At 32.9% G+C, this 17124-nt stretch overlaps 1 protein-coding gene across 1 annotated transcript; it reads left to right on the top strand.

Moving 5' to 3' along the window:
• The first annotated feature begins 63 nt into the window (after positions 1 to 63).
• Positions 64 to 17124, top strand: LOC140058680 (helicase ARIP4-like). The gene is made up of 19 exons (XM_072104382.1): positions 64 to 142; positions 2293 to 2470; positions 2748 to 2964; positions 3106 to 3254; positions 3588 to 3710; positions 4108 to 4328; positions 4972 to 5356; positions 5762 to 5941; positions 6276 to 6390; positions 7219 to 7381; positions 7671 to 7913; positions 8239 to 8454; positions 8696 to 8933; positions 9661 to 9760; positions 9970 to 10175; positions 11112 to 11287; positions 11607 to 11818; positions 12286 to 12449; positions 13982 to 17124. The coding sequence occupies exons 2-19, from the start codon at positions 2299 to 2301 to the stop codon at positions 14809 to 14811; spliced, it is 4110 nt and encodes a 1369-aa protein (XP_071960483.1). The 5' UTR covers positions 64 to 142; positions 2293 to 2298; the 3' UTR covers positions 14812 to 17124.

Here is a 17124-nt window from a genome sequence, read left to right as displayed (position 1 = left end):
TTAATATTATTTTTCGATCAGAACATGCGCAGAAGAAAAATCTCATTCATAAATTTTTGTGGACAAAAGCCCAAACACTTGTCCGAAGTAAAACCCCTATAAATCTCTCATTTTTCGTTTACAATTTTAAAATAAAGAATAGGTAAGAATCTTCATTTTTTCGTAACCAAGGTTTCATAAGTAAAATGTTATGTTAATTTAGATATGATCGTATTTAATGATTGGAAATAGCTAGGCCATTCTGTCTAATCGGCTTTTCTTTACCAGCACAGGGCTGCTGGGAGCCAGCACTCTCTGCCCCCGTAAAGAGGCTGATGCATTTTATGTAGGCCTAACCTAGTTAAATGTTCTCTTTAACAACTACTGTAGACCTAGTCAAAATGTATATGCCACTACAACCAGTAGGCCATCTTATTTACATTTCAATTTTGTTAATAAATAAATGTATCATAATAAATAATAATAATAGTAACATTAAATGGAAGTAGTCACTGCAGCTACTGAGCTAGCACTACAAACAACAATACAGTGCATTTAGGGGCCTAATTTAAAGATGTATTGTCCCTTTGACTAATTCCAGACAAAATGTAATCAAACTAATTTACCTGTTAATTACGTAAACTTGTTGTTTTTGGCTCGAATTTTCGACTTAAAGTGAATAACTTTAATATTACTTTGATATGGCCACTTGAAATTTAGAATATTTTTACCTTAATTTTTTTGTGTTTCAAGGACAATACATCTTTAATTAACAAAAAATGTTACTTTTTATTGATTTTATTTAACTTATAGACAGTGACCCTAAGCTTTTGAGTGTTGCATAAATTAATTATTTGTCAAGTATAATGTATATCATATTGCAATGTTGTTGGTTTATTGTTTTGATATGAATACTGTATTACAAAAAAATATTGTCAACCACCATTTAGTTACAAATAATTTCTCCATGGTTATTCATACATTGTCATGGATATAATCAGTGCAATCAGTCGTATCAATCATTTTTATCATCACAATACCGTTACCATGACGTCATGGGAAATAAATTATGTATATTTTATATTATACCATATTTCTTCTTTTACAGTAGTCATCTTTTTTTTAAATTTGAAATTAAATTGATGATCAACATTACATTTTTTTTATTTTAATTTATAATATATGATATCTATTTCTATAATGCAATGTGCAATGTAAAGGTGTATGTCTATAGGTTGTAGTAATACAGTAGATACAGGTTGCCATGACCTGTTTGTAATGGTGAATATTTACTGAAATACAACACTACTTATTAAATTTTTGAAACATTTAAATGACAACCTTTTTCTGAATTCAATTTACATATTGTAATAAGTGGCTTTAACATTACTTGCAACCATTCTACATAACTTAAATTATTTTGATTTAAAACATTTGTTTTGATAAGAAAGATTTACAATCCTAGCTGAACACGAATTAACTTTCTGCAGAAAAGATGAAAATGATCTGTCATAACAACCAATTATTATTTTTGCAATTTTCTTTTACAATACTCTAAATGTGTTTCACATTTTTTGTATCTGTTACTGTACTCTTAATAACTAAGTCGCAAATTTACAATAATATATAACCCTTGATTCACGTTCTGTTAGCGCTCTTGTATTAATGGAGATATTTTGACACCGCTAGCATTATTATTAATATTTATTTTTAGTTTGAATATTGAACCATATTTTCAAAGACTTATTAAGATTATATAAATGACTGACTTATATAATGAGATAAAACAATTGTAGAAAATATATTAATTATCATATACAGTGCCTTCATTAATTATGTTAAAATATTATGCATGATAAATGTTGTCTGGTGATTAGCAGCATTTAAAGCATAGTACGGTTGTACTATATCCAGTCATGTACACCACAACTCAAATAAACGAATATAATAAATTGATGAATCCTATCAATAGAGATGTGTTCACTCAAATAATAATAATGTTAAATTTATAGTGAAAAATCATTAAGGAGTTAATTCATAAATAAACCAGTACAGCAACCAACTGATTCTCTAAACTAGTAACATGCTAACAAACATTTCGGACAAAGAAATAGTGTTTTTTGAAAACCTTGACATTTATTTTCTTTTTGGTGGTTAATTTAACTGTTTTGCTTTAAAGTGTGTTACTTTGTATTTTACTGGTATCCACCGTTTTTTTCTTAATTGGATCGATTTAGTAATGTGCAGTTAATAATGTATTTACTGTATTCAGGGATAATAATTAAACCTGTATTATATATTTTTTTATTTTAGTGAATAATGTCAACAGACGGCAGTGTATCTGATGAAGAATTTTTACCGGGAGGATTACAAAGCGATGCTTCTAATGATGACGATGAAGAGGAGGAGAATGAGGAGGATGAGCTGGAGGAAAATGAAGTGAACAAAGAAAAAGAAGATAAACCAGATCTTATAGATCCAACTCCACAAGGTAAAATACTTTCATTAGTTAACTTTATATTTTAAATTTTAATAAATCCAATCATTTTGTAAAAATTAACATTAATAATACCATGGAGCTATAATGATATGATAATACTACTTTACTACTGTTTATGCAATTACTATTTTGGGTAATCATACATCACTATTTCTTGTACTCGACTCTCATAAACCATATGTTACTGCAGTAAAATATGTAGTTATTGCAGTAACTACAGTAGGATTTTGTTGACACAATTGCTAACCTATTCTCTCTTCTTTTTCAGCTGGTAATTCCGAGTCAAAAGCAGATTATCTGACTTCACTTGTTAGCATTCCAGATGATGCAGAAGAAAACAATGAAATTAAACCCAAAGTAAAAAGAAAACGAAAAAAGAAGAAGGATCCATCAAGTAGTGACAAAACAAATAAAGACAAAAATGGGGAACCAAAGAAAAAGAAGAAAAGGGCAAATAAACCAGCATCTCAGAGAAGAAACATTAGGTACAGTTATTTAAACTCAATTGGTTGTGGCTGGTTAATAAGTCTAGTTTTGCTTAATTCAACCATGTTGCTTAGTTGTGGCTGGTTAATAAGTCTAGTTTTGTTATAGCATGTTGTCTTATAACATTGTTTGTTTATCAGGAAATTACTAAAAGCAGACGCCTTAGATGAGGAGACAGTAGCAGCGCAGAAAGAAGAAGCAGAAAGAAAACAACGACTAGAAGAACAGAAAGCAAGAGGCTTCCTTAGTCTACCACAGCCACCTGCTGCTGCTGCTGCCGCTGCCACAGGTACTGGTTTTTTTTGCCAAGGATAACCATAGGGAATTCATTCACTATCCTTCACAAGACAAACATATACACAAGTAATTTACATAAACAAAGTCTTATTACCTCAGAGTGCGTTATTTCATTATCCATCTATTCTATTTCCGATCCCTGAAACAGCTCCTATTATTGTTACCATTTAACTTACTGTAAATGTATGCTTGTTTTTTGTTGTTTCAAATAAATGTGAATGAAATATGAAAATATGTCCTTACATGCTTGGTAGAGAGGCAGTGAAATATTACAGTATTTTAAGAATATTCCTTCAGATACAAATATATGTATTATTTGTTGTAGAAACCACAACGCCTGCAGTAACCAGCTCAAGCAAAACGCAACCAGAAGAGTTGATAATTTTAGACGACAGTAGCGAAGATGAAAATAAAGAAAAGCCATCCATTTCAAAAAAACCAGCTCCAGGTATGGCAAGGCAATGAATGCATTTATCCTGTTTTATTGTATTCTTTGTCAAGAATGTGTACCTACCTGTCATCTCACACCTAAGTAATAAATACAACACACTATTCATTCATTCATTTCCTTTATTTTGGATGGTACATCCATATAGAAATCATACAAAACAAAAAGAGAAAACAATTCACCAAGAAAATAACAATGGCAACTTTCACAAAAACAAGCTACAAGTACCCTAAAAAATGAACGCTGATGTAGGTTGGAAGTGCACTATGAATAAATTTTAATTTTAGCAGCAAAATCCAGCTTCTATTAGATGCATAGAGAGGGTGTCATCTGTTTTTGTTATTTGTACCATTACACTCATAAACATTCATTATTTGTATACTGTTTACTGTTACAGAAGTAATAGAGATCTTAAGTTCAGATGATGATGAACCTGTTACCGTACTAAGTGATGATAATGCGGAGGATACGACAACGCTGGTCGCTGGTATCCACACCAATGATCAGTTCAACGTACGTGATGCGCACGGTAGAATTCTCGTCAATGTTGGGCATCCTCCGAATGAACCTGATATATTTGTACCCACACAAATAGCAAAGATCATGAAAACACATCAGGTATGGTTTACTGATGATAAGACGGTACTTAAAAAGACTTGAGTTTACCTTCTAATGGTAATAAACAATAATAATTATATAAAAAAAATGGATTATATCTATTAAAGGTATAGAGTATCACGGTGCTGACGTCACGGCGGTATGTGGCGCTGCCTGAGTGACTCCAAGGTCACCAATAGTTTGGAATAGACTTATTGAAGTAGTCATTTTAAAACTTAATAATTTTCAATAAAAAAATAAATAAAATTTCAAAATATCAATAAACATTTGTTTTTTAATAAACTACAGTTTAAGTTTAAAAAAATCAAGCTAAGATACATAATTTGATAGATATACAGATCTTTACAGTTTATCAACATAGTAGCGTTTTTTTTGGTTGGCTAGCAACCATACAGCGCCCTCTTTCGTCACACCATGATACTCTATATTGTAGTGGAGCTGTACAGTGATGGTTATGCTTGCCTTGCAATCCGAAGGTCTAGGGTTCGATCCTGACGAAGTGTCATGCATGTTACTCCTTATTATAAGCATGATATAGTTTATCCATCCTGTAATAGACAAGTTAACTGCTGTTGAATGTTTATGGATTTTAATATTGTACGGGTATTTATTATCAATTATATCTGAATTATTTGTTTTTTAGATTGGTGGTATACGATTTTTGTATGACAATTTAGTGGAATCAATTGAACGTCATGGAACAAGTACTGGGTTTGGCTGTATACTAGCTCACAGCATGGGGCTTGGCAAGACACTTCAGTGCATCTCTTTTATTTCAGTATTTCTAACACACACATGTGCTAAAAGTGTGCTGTGTATCGTGCCTATTAACACGTTACAGAACTGGGTCGCAGAGTTTGATCTGTGGCTACCAAAAAAGGACAATAATATGGCTAGTTCGTCGTCCACAGGTGACAACACATCTGACGAAGATCAGTCCGCAAACAGTCATATTGTTTATCGTCAATTTCCAATTTATGTTTTAAATGACACGCATAAAACAACGCAGTCCAGGGGCAAGCTTATTGGTAAGCAATATTTATTTAGCATCAGAAAAGTATTTATTATTGTGATGTAAAGCTCTGTCTACACTATTTTTTTTGCACATTTTTATATGTGTAATTCATTTTATGTAAGTATGTCTATGTAGAGAGCCTCTCGATGGTTTTTTTTATTCATAACTTTTAGGTGATCCTGCCTCATTGATTTACTTTTGTAATGTATTTATGTCTTACTTTGTACTCTGTTTAGAGAAATAATACTATCAAACTTTATGTTACAAAAAAATGTGATGTGCCCATATATGACATGATGATGTCATATCACTACCATATTTAGGCTTATCACTACCATATTTAGGCTTATCACTACCATATTTAGGCTTATCACTACCATACATACAGAGCACCAAATAAATGATTTCATTTTTATAGAGAAGTGGCATGAAACTGGAGGAGTGTTACTGATGGGTTATGAGATGTACAGATTATTATCATTCAGACGAGGAGATCCCAATGGAATAAGAAAAAAACAAAGAAAGAAGACCACAACAAAGAAGGGACCAATGATTATTGACCTGGAGGAAGAGGACAAAATAACAAACATTTTGTCAAGTTAGTCTTTTTAACTTTTTCATCCATTTCGTATTTTAAATCTTTTTTTTGTGCATGATTTGTAATTTTTACTCTACAGTTCCTTAGGATTTTACTCTACAATTCATTTTATAATGTAATCCGCAGCTTATATTAAGTTATTTGTCTGGGAAAACACATCAAATGTTCCCCAATTTCATTTAAAGTAATTCTTAAAAACACGAGAACTAGGAACCTGGTGAATTAGCAAGGAGATACCATTCTATAGTTTAGTTGTCATGGACAGGAAGCGCACTGTCACCAATTAGGTCTAGAAAGGCGTAGATTATCTAAAGTAAATATGTTTATGTTGCAGAGGTGTATATGGCTTTAAGTAACCCAGGACCAGATCTTGTTATTTGTGATGAAGGACACAGAATTAAGAATAGTCATGCAAGTACATCACAAACACTTAAGAACATACGCACACGGTAAGACGTGGTCTAATTTTGTTTACGTTTGCTTTGTCAATACATACTAATCATTTGTTGTTGCACAATTATCTTTAATCATGTTATATTGATGTTCTGATACTACTTCATGTTACCACTAATGAGTTTGATATAATATTATTATTATTATTTATTCAGGCAAAAGATACATTTTACAAAATATACAAATCAACAAACATATAACACCTAAATAAATTGATTGTGGGTCACATGCGTGCAATAATACGCACTATTGAACAGTCAATAGTACTTTTGTACATAAAAATGTTTATGTTCGTGGAATGGTACAAATAATGTCATTCACCTCATGCCATTATTTATTCCACTATATATGTAAGGATGTGGACGACAACACAAAAGGAAAAACACGCCTTTTCTCACTTTTACCACGGTCCGGTGGTGTATTTGGTTTTAATTTGTTTTTAGCATAACAATAGAGATCAGTATGGTCCTTTTAATCAGATCTTTAATTAAGTAAGAGACAAAACTATCTGCTTCCTTGACCGGTTCATGAATACAAAAGAAAGCAAATCATTTGAAAAAGACTGTTACAATTATAGGGGGCAGCAACACCTATAGGGGGCAGTATTTAATTATCACATGATTAGATTAATCCCCACATATATATAAAATAGTGAGGCAGGCTATTACAATTCTTTTCAGAGTTTGTTATCTTATATATTAATATCATAATTCTCCTTTTTTCATTTTTATAATGGAGTCTGCGAAGTTGATCTTTTATGTTTTATCCTAAATAAAGATTGTATGCATAATAATAACCATTTCTGTTTCTTTTTGTTGTTGTAGGAGGCGTGTCGTGTTGACTGGCTACCCACTACAGAATAATCTACTAGAGTATTGGTGTATGGTAGACTTTGTAAGGCCTAACTTCCTTGGAACCAAACATGAATTTTCTAATTTATTTGAAAGGCCAATTCTGAATGGCCAATGTTCTGACAGTACTCCTAAGGTAGGTTATGTAATCAGTACCAAATCACCCTAATACTTTTAAATTGTTGACTGTCCTAATACCAAATGGTCCTAAAAGCCTTGTTACCATTACAAATGCATTTGGAATATCAGAATTTTTGGAATATTAGACATATTACAGCGCCCTCTGCCGATAAGCAATTATACAGCTCAATGGTGTCTGGTATCAAGCCGCCTGTAGAAGAGGACCAAGTGTATAAGTATTCATAATCTATACTTTCAGCATTATACAGTAGAAACAAACGTAACGTGTGTTTTTTATTCACCAGGATGTTAAGTTAATGCGTTACAGAGCGCATGTCCTGCACAGTCTTCTAGAGGGCTTCGTCCAACGACGTGGCTTCCAAGTTCTTACGTCAACGTTGCCTTCAAAAGAAGAGCATGTGATATTTGTACGGCTGACTCCATTCCAGCAAGGTCTTTATCACAAGTTTATGCAGTATTTCACAGAGATGGGTGCTGGTGGGTGGTGCACATCCAACCCTATTAAAGCATTCTCTGTCCTTTGTAAGGTAAGGTGATTTAAGATAAACTTGTAGTAATTAGAATATTGAATTTTGTTGTTGACACATAAATCATAGTGTAACCAATACTGTTCATGCATAAATATAAAAAATAAAATTGCACAAAGCACAGTAGTATATTAACAGACAGTAAAACATAGAAAATAAATTAAACAAATGTGTATGGCTGCGGAAAAATGACCTTAGTTCAAAACATGTGTGGATTTACAAACAAATGATATTTACGTGATGATATGATATCTATATGGTTATCTACTTTCCAACTTTCAAAAAAGTTGTTTTCACTTATTGAACTTGGTCTTTCTTGTTCTAGATATGGAACCATCCTGACATCCTCCACGATGTCCTCCTTCAAAAAACAGACTCAATGGCAGATCTCGACATCCCAGACATCAACACAAAAGCAAAGAAGAGTGCCAAGAAGAACTCTGTTGCTGGTAAGGATGTAGCATCCTGCAGTAAAATAGACAGCAACACAGATGACGTCTCATATGTGGATAAAGTTAATCACATTATTTCATTTGAATGGGTAAGCTACATTTGTCTTGTTAATATGGGATTCGACATGAGGATCGTACGATCAAAACGATACTGAGTATGATCAACTAGCGTTCATGCTAGATGTCTTAAAAGTATACGCACTGTGCCAGGGATAGTGTGGGGTGGGAGGCATGTGTGAAAATTGAAAATATCAGACGAGGCGAGCACATAGCCTTCCACATGCTTGCTACAGCTCTGTTGATCAAATTGGTTCTTTTTTGTTTGTTTAGGCGAGAGACATAATGAAAAACTACCAACCATTAAAGTTGTCTTACGGCAGTAAAATGATCCTGTTGATGAAGATAGTAGAGGATTCCATCAAGCTGGGAGACAAGTTACTTGTGTTCAGTCAAAGTCTTGGTACACTATCATTAATTGAGAAGTTCTTAGGTCAACGAACTATACCAAAACCACCAAACGCCACCGATGACATGCCTACCAAATGGCAACGAAACCATTCCTACTTTCGTAAGTTTACTATTCATATTTTTAAATCAATCAATTCAACTGCTGTTGAACTCAATTAATCTATAGTAAAACCATTCCTTTGGGACATATATTAAGAACAATTTACACAGATGAGTCATGGTAATGGTAATACAAATATAGAACCTATGTTATGAGGACCGACGGCGGTTTCTGCTCAGAATAGATACATATTCTATGTGGGAGAAGCAACACGATTTTCCATTCACCGTTTCTGCTCGTCTGTGTAAATTGGCCTTCAAGGGGAAACTTTACTGTGAAACTAACTACAGGCAATATGTATGTTAACACGACAGCCAACCCTTAATTAGGAGACAGCCCTATTAAGGGGACACTTAAAGGGGTTCTTCTACTGAAACTGTATAACGAAGTGACAGACAGACAGACAGCCCTATTAAGGGGACACTTAAAGGGGTTCTTCTACTGAAACTGTATAACGAAGTGACAGACAGACAGACAGCCCTATTAAGGGGACACTTAAAGGGGTTCTTCTACTGAAACTGTATAACGAAGTGACAGACAGACAGACAGCCCTATTAAGGGGACACTTAAAGGGGTTCTTCTACTGAAACTGTATAACGAAGTGACAGACAGACAGACAGCCCTATTAAAGGGACACTTCTACTACTGTATTATACAATGAAGCATTAATGACAAATTAAAACAGCAGATAGGTACAATAAGTATTCATCATTTAATTATTGTGCAGGTCTTGATGGTAGTACACCTCCTTCTGAACGAGAGAGATTGATTGGTCAATTTAACAAACCAAATAACAATCAACAATGGTTATTTCTACTTTCAACAAGGTAATTCATTTTAATTGTTTAATTTCTGTTGTTAACTTTCACTCTTATTCACTAAGGCTCTGTCTACATTATCAAACTTTATGTGACAAAAAATGTGATGTGCCCATATATGGACATGATGATGTCATATCACTACCATATTTGTGCACATCACACTTTTTTGTCAAAGTAGTTTGGTAGCATACTTAATTATTTGTATTAATTTACAGAGCTGGTTCGCTTGGGATTAATTTGATTGGTGCTAATAGAGTTGTCGTTTTCGATGCATCTTGGAATCCATGTCATGACGCCCAAGCCGTGTGCCGCGTGTATCGCTACGGACAAACCAAAAAATGTCATGTGTATAGATTTGTTACCGACAAAACATTAGAAAAGAAGATATATGATCGACAAATTTCTAAGCAAGGAATCTCTGGTTAGAATTCATTTTTTTATTTAATAGATTCTATGTTAATTTAATAGATTCTATATCATTGAAAATTGCGAAAATAATCCTGTATCATCACATTTTAAAATGAGAGTTTCACTTTTGTTGAAAAATAAGTTATGATATCAATGTTACCCTTTACTAGTTTTAAGTTAAAAGGAAATTTGGACATTTAAATCCGGAATTACTCTTTACTGGTTTTAATTTAAAGGAAATTTGGATTATACAATCAAATTTTTTTATAAATGACTTCCTTGCCATTAAAATATATATATCCATTTCCATTTAAAAGAACAATACATTGTTATCATTCACAATAGGATATTGTTTATAAACACAACGTCCAGTGTTTAATTGTGTTTACCTTTCTTAATGCTGGGTCAGACCACATCCTGGTTTTCATTGTGTGTGGACCTCTAAACTAGGCAAGAAATGTCTTAGTTCCTAGATTTCAAAACATAAATGATACAATTCTTTGATGAACTTTTATACAGCAAAAGCAAACCAGCTAAGTTACAAGCAGGCCTTAGCTGGACATTCCACAACTAAGTTCTTAGATTTCAAAGTATAAATAATAAAATTAACATTCTGTGTAAAATCTTTTATGAAGTTTTTTTTACAGCAAAGACAAAAGCAAACCAGCTAAGTTACTGGTATTGGTTGGCCAAGTGTCTGCTTTAACTTTCACACTTAAAACCCTAACTTTTTAACATATATTTCTTATTATCATGGAAAATCATTTATTTTGTTAATTTACATGATAATGGCTTGCCTCTCTTTTTTCAGAGTTTGTTTTAAATTAATTTCTTTATTAATAAATCCTAAATGAATAAAACATATTTCTTACACCTATCAGGAAAGGTGAAAAAAAGTGATACTCCTTTAATTTGTAAATTTTTGTTTAATTTATTCATTCATTTATAGATCGTGTTGTCGATGAATTAAATCCAAAATTATGTCTGACCAAGAAAGAAGTTGAAAGTCTGATGGACTACGACGAAAGCGACGAACCATTTGAGGACTTTAGTCATTTGAAACATCAATATAGTGATAACATTCTGAAAGATATCTGTGAAGAACACAGCAATATATTATCTAAGGTAATTGACATATCAATATAGTGATAACATTCTGAAAGATATCTGTGAAGAACACAGCAATTATTATCTCCATGGTAATTAAAGAATATCAGCTGGCTTGTGTGCACAGAACCCAGTACATCTTTTCAGTGTACTGGTCATTATTATTAGCGCCTGACATTTGTGCAACAAGAGAGTAGTCTGTCCCAATTGGAGGAAACGCGACTAAACACCAAATGTTATATTTGTATTACCGTTACCGATCGTATGTGTAAATTGGCCTTAAGAGTCAAACAAATGTATGAGAAAATAATAACTGTATTCTGTATTTTTTTTATAGGCTCCACATTGTACAGATTCACTGCATGAGGATATCAGCAATAATAGTCTAACTAAAGCAGAGAAACGACAAGCAAAGAAAAGTTATGAGGAAGAAAAGATGTTGAACATATCATACTCTAGGCCGTCATATGCTGCATTTTACCCTAAAGGAGCACCACATCCACTCCCTAACAACATGGCAGGACCATGGAATAACTCTGTATTTAACAAGTATGTTCATTTTTGCTTACATTTTTAAAAATGAATTATTTTATTCCATTATCTTAAAACAGTGAGTGTACACACATATGTATTTATTTAGTTTTAAATTATATGTATTATATGTATTTTATACTTTTGCTCATTTATTTATTATTTTCCAACTTATTGTACCTTTAAAACCTCTTTTCATGTTTTTTTCTTTGTGATAATATTTATTTTTTTCTAAAGTGTCTTACACTACTGACAATTACTTGTCTCTGTAAAATCCCTGTAATGTAACTATTTATATTGTTGAATAAATGTGAATTTATTAGAAAAACTGTTATTGAATTGGCTATATTTAAATCATGGTTCTTCATAGAATTAATCATGGTAGCTTTATTTAAATATTGTATGTCTGGAATATTTTTGTATCAAGAATATTTTGTTATAAACTGCAATGTACGCCCAATAATATTGAATATTCGTTCTTTTAGATACCCATCACATACATTAGCAAGGCCTGTCGCCAATGTACGCCCAATGCAATCTACTCCTATACCAATGGTACCTCTACATAAACAAATGCCATCATCGCAAGATAAGATGGAGAGTTTAAAGCAGGCTGGAGTGTCTGTACAAAGAATAGTCTGCACCACAGGTAAGTACAACCACCCTCTCTACAATTTAAATAGTTTAGAATTGTATTTTGTTTCTGTCTCAAGTGTCTCTTAATCCAAGGTTATATTTTTTTTAAAAACTTAATTGATACTTAATTAATTAATACTTATACTTAATTAATTTGAAATCTTCCAATAATCAAGCATCTTACACTTGGTTCCCAATGCAAGTGAGTTGACCAATGACAAGCCACAGTTTGAATAATTCATCGCTTGTGATTGGTCAAATCCCTTGCATTGCGTTACGTTGTTGTGCTGTGTCTCTAGTGGGAACCATACATTAAACCTGACACCTTACCCTCTCAGCATCTCCTTCGCACACTATAAATAAACTGGAAATGCATCACTAACATAATTTTTGCGCCTGTAGTTTACCCAAGAGTAGTAAATGGTCAATGTATGCACTATGTATATTGTTTTCAAGCTCTGTTAACACTATCAAACTAGTTTGACAAATATGGTAGTGATATGCCTAAATATGGTAGTGATATGCCCAAATATGGTAGTGATATGACATCATCATGTTCATATTTATGTCACATACAATTTGATAGTGTAGACAGAACTTAAGGATATCTTGCAAACAAGCCCAGCAAAGGCTAACTTTCTATGTTAAGCATTATAGTTTTCATTGTATTTATTTCCGAAATGTGTCAAATTACGTTTTACAATAATGTACCCACGCAAGTCCTTGTATTTAATTACTAATACATAGAATGATTTTGACCTTTGAACTAGTTATCATATTTCTTTGAATGTCATTGTTAGAATGTTAGGATGTGATTACAGCCACCCATGGGTCAACTAATGACACCCTTTCTATATCATAATATTATCTTTGAAACAAAAAGTATTTTCAATGATTCTCTGTGAATATAACATTTTTACTACTATATTTGGGTCTCAAATTTAATTTAAATATGATCTTCTATTAGAGATAAATATTATAAGTTCAATTATAATCTTTGCACTTTGATAGAAATTTAAAAGTACAATAAGACAAGAATGACATTTGCATGTTTCTATTTGTATTTCTCTTTAGTGTTGTGTTTCAGTTTGCTTCTTCAATGTAAACAAGTATTATTGAAAATAAACATTAAATGAACATACATACATTTATGTAACAACTAACATACATACATTTATGTAACAACTAACATACATACATTTATGTAACAACTAACATACATACATTTATGTAACAACTAACATACATACATTTATGTAACAACTAACATACATACATTTATGTAACAACTAACATACATACATTATGTAACAACTAACATACATACATTTATGCAACAACTAACATACATACATTTATGCAACATACATTAATGTAGTTTAATGTATTTTTTGTATTACTACTTTAACCTAAATAAAAAATAGATCCTATGCAATTTCAACTAAACAATTCTAATATCTAAAAAGTATATTAAAAAGGCTAGATTATATTCAATTGTATGTATGTATGTATAATTGTATTATTATTCTAATTAATGTCTTTCAGACATTGTCTTGCCAAACACCACCACATTAACAACATCACAACCACAGGTTATCAGAGCTGGAGAGAATGTGACGTTTATAAAGACACAGAAAGGAATGTACTTGCGGACTAATGATGGCAGAATTCTTGCCATCAGAGATAATACTGAAGTGCCACAGTCTGCAATAGCCTCTGGCACCCAGTTGGTGGACTTGTCAGATCCGGTCACAGGTCAGAGCCAGGTCACAGGTCAACGGTGGAAACCTATAATGACCGCAGCACCAATTGGGTCAACATTGGGTAATAGTAACCCAGTAGTTACACAGAGTACAACAAAACCGTCAACCTGCTTACTGCCAAGTGCTCAGGTCGTTCCCCTTACTGCTAATTGTTCTAATAATTCTGCCAACCGTTTTAACATCGACAAACAGACATCTGGTGTGGTTCCACAAACCTCAGGAGTATCTGCTAACTCCTGGGTTGAAAGCAGTCAGACCTCTGCATCATCATCGTCGTCAGCCGGTCAAAGTTCATGGTGGCAGCCATACTCTGGTGGTGGTGTTTCCATGCCAACATCTGTATTTTCACAACCAAATCATTCGTTTTCAAATTCAACAAACATTTTAAGTAACGCAATGCATATACATAGACAACCTAACAGCAATGCTAGTTCTAGTTTATCCCGCCTTTCCCAGGGAGACAACACCTTTGTGTCTCCATCTCAAATTGACACGTCTGTAGGCCTAGCTGGATTGCTATCGACAACAGAAGGTACAAATGAACCAAAGGACACCAACTCAGACCTGCAAGACCTATCGTCATTCACTCACAAAAACTTTTTTCAAAATTAGCTGTGATTCTTAATTTGATCGAAATTACTGCCAATCTTTTAGTTATTACAGCTCAAAAATTAATTATAGCTCCATGATTACAGTATTATTATTCTTACCAAATATGGTAGTGATTTGTCCAAATTTGGTAGTGATATGTCCAAATATGGTAGTGATATGACATCGTAATGTCCATATCATATTTTTTTGTCACATAAAGTTTGATAGTGTAGACAGCTTTAGATTATATATTAGATTTGTTGTTATTACTGTATAATTTAATTGATATGAGTTCTTTTGGTAATAATTTGAAATTTATATTTTATTAAAAAAATGATGCATTAAAAGGAAGCGAGGTAATGTTAAAGAATGTTGAGATACAGTAGAGAGGATCGGCTATGAGCAAGCTGTGTTGATCTATGACGTCACTAATTCACGATGTGGAGATACAGTACAGAGGATCGGGTATGAGCAAGCTGTGTTGATCTATGACGTCACTAATTCACGATGTGGAGATACAGTAGAGAGGATCGGGTATGAGCAAGCTGTGTTGATCTATGACGTCACTAATTCACGATGTTTTATGGGAAATCCCCAAAGTTTTCTGATAGTGTTGTGTTTCATCAGCTCATGGACAAACGAATTATACGAATTAATTTGTCCATGATTTGATCTATATCTTACATATATGATTTCTCTGTTCACACTTTAAACGATTGTTCATACGTATGTTTTGGCTTCCCTCTCTCCCTCTCACCCCTCTCTCCCTCTCTCCCTCACCCCTCTCTCCATCTCTCCCTCTCTCTCTCTCTCTCTAGCATTATTTTTTTAAGTATTGGTGGTTGACTGCAAGTTCTTATAAATTATTATTCATAAATTAATCATGTTGATATAAAGTTTGCGGTACACCACATGTATTAGTTCTGAAAAGAACTGTTTCAGAACTAATACACGTGGTGTACCGCAAACTTTATATCAACATTTGATTTCGCCATGCAAACCTTCAAACAAATTAATCATGGCAAATCAAAACTTGAAATGGATAGAGTAGAGAAACAATAAAAAAATAATATCTCTAGCAACATTAATGTTTAAAAATATTGTAAATATATGTTTTTTAGTGCACACATTTCTCTTCGCATAGCTGTCCAATGTTTATAATTTGCGTTTTTTAAAACTTGTACAATTTGAAATAATATGCACTATTTTATTTCTCTGATGTTGGACGTTTTTATTTTACAGTTATCTATCCTTAAGATGTTGCATTTTGTACTGAAAAGCTATAATTATAATATATATATGATAATGTAATTCAATATTGTATGTAAAGCAAACATGCTTATTTATTTAATGATTTTATACTGAGAAAAGGTTTGCGCTTTAACAAAATATTAACTTTGTTTAAATATGCCTACTAGGCTATAAATGATGTTTAAGTAGGACATAAATGATTTTGCTCTCTTCTCAAATATTTGACGATAAAGTCGATTTAATAAGATATGAATAACTGGTTTGATAAATAAAGCCTCTGTTACTTCTATCTTTATTGAAGTAAAACGAATGGTATATGCCAGCCCATGTATTTACATGCTCAACCAGGTGGTCATTTTGTTACGTGGCGGTATTTAGGCCACATGTGCATCATAGTGTTCAGAGTATCACTAAAGCGTGGTTCCCACTAGCGACGCAACACAAGGACGCAACGCAACTGAATTGACCAATTACAAGCGATGGCTTATTCGCTTGTGATTGCTAACTGTCTATAACTTCGTTTGTCATTGGTTAAAACGCTTGCGTTGCGTTTACGTCCTTGCGTTACGTTCTAGTGAGAACCAACCTTAAGATTAAAGTGGGCGTTAAACAGGAATATAATAGATAATGCCTGTAATTAAGGTGAAATATATCAATTATATTGCACGTAAACATAGAATATTCATGGCAGACACATGTAGTTGTACGGTACGCTAAGCCTGGCAGAATTGCGTCCAAAACAACCAGGATATATGTATAAGATTATAGATGGTTACCTTGTAATAGTAGGCCTACCGTAAGTAACTCAATGAATACAATTAAACAGATACTATAAATGGTAATAATACTTTAATATATTATTTATTCGTGCAGTAATTAGTATTGGTAATTCAAAGAGTTAAGTAATTATGGTATTGTCGTTTTATCATTACATAACTTGACATTGTATTAAAGTGTATAAAGGCCTATATATTTTGTATCCGCAACGAATGTAGGTAAGTGGGTCATGTGACGGGTAAATACGGTTTGTTTCACACGAGTCATGTGACCTGTGGATTAGAGTTGCTTCACACGAGTCATGTG

This window comes from Antedon mediterranea, chromosome 9 (genome assembly GCF_964355755.1).
Source record: "Antedon mediterranea chromosome 9, ecAntMedi1.1, whole genome shotgun sequence".
Taxonomy (NCBI): Eukaryota; Metazoa; Echinodermata; class Crinoidea; order Comatulida; family Antedonidae; genus Antedon; species Antedon mediterranea.
The sequence above is the reverse complement of the archived record's forward strand: the minus strand, read 5'-3'. Positions and strand labels throughout refer to the sequence as shown.

Excerpts from the sequence above, each read along its gene's own strand:
- LOC140058680 (XM_072104382.1), top strand. The coding sequence starts at position 2,299 with ATGTCAACAGACGGCAGTGTATCTGATGAAGAATTTTTACCGGGAGGA. Across the intron at positions 6,391-7,218 it reads CTTAAGAACATACGCACACG|GAGGCGTGTCGTGTTGACTG; the intron begins GTAAGACGTGGT and ends TTGTTGTTGTAG. Across the intron at positions 8,455-8,695 it reads ACATTATTTCATTTGAATGG|GCGAGAGACATAATGAAAAA; the intron begins GTAAGCTACATT and ends TTGTTTGTTTAG.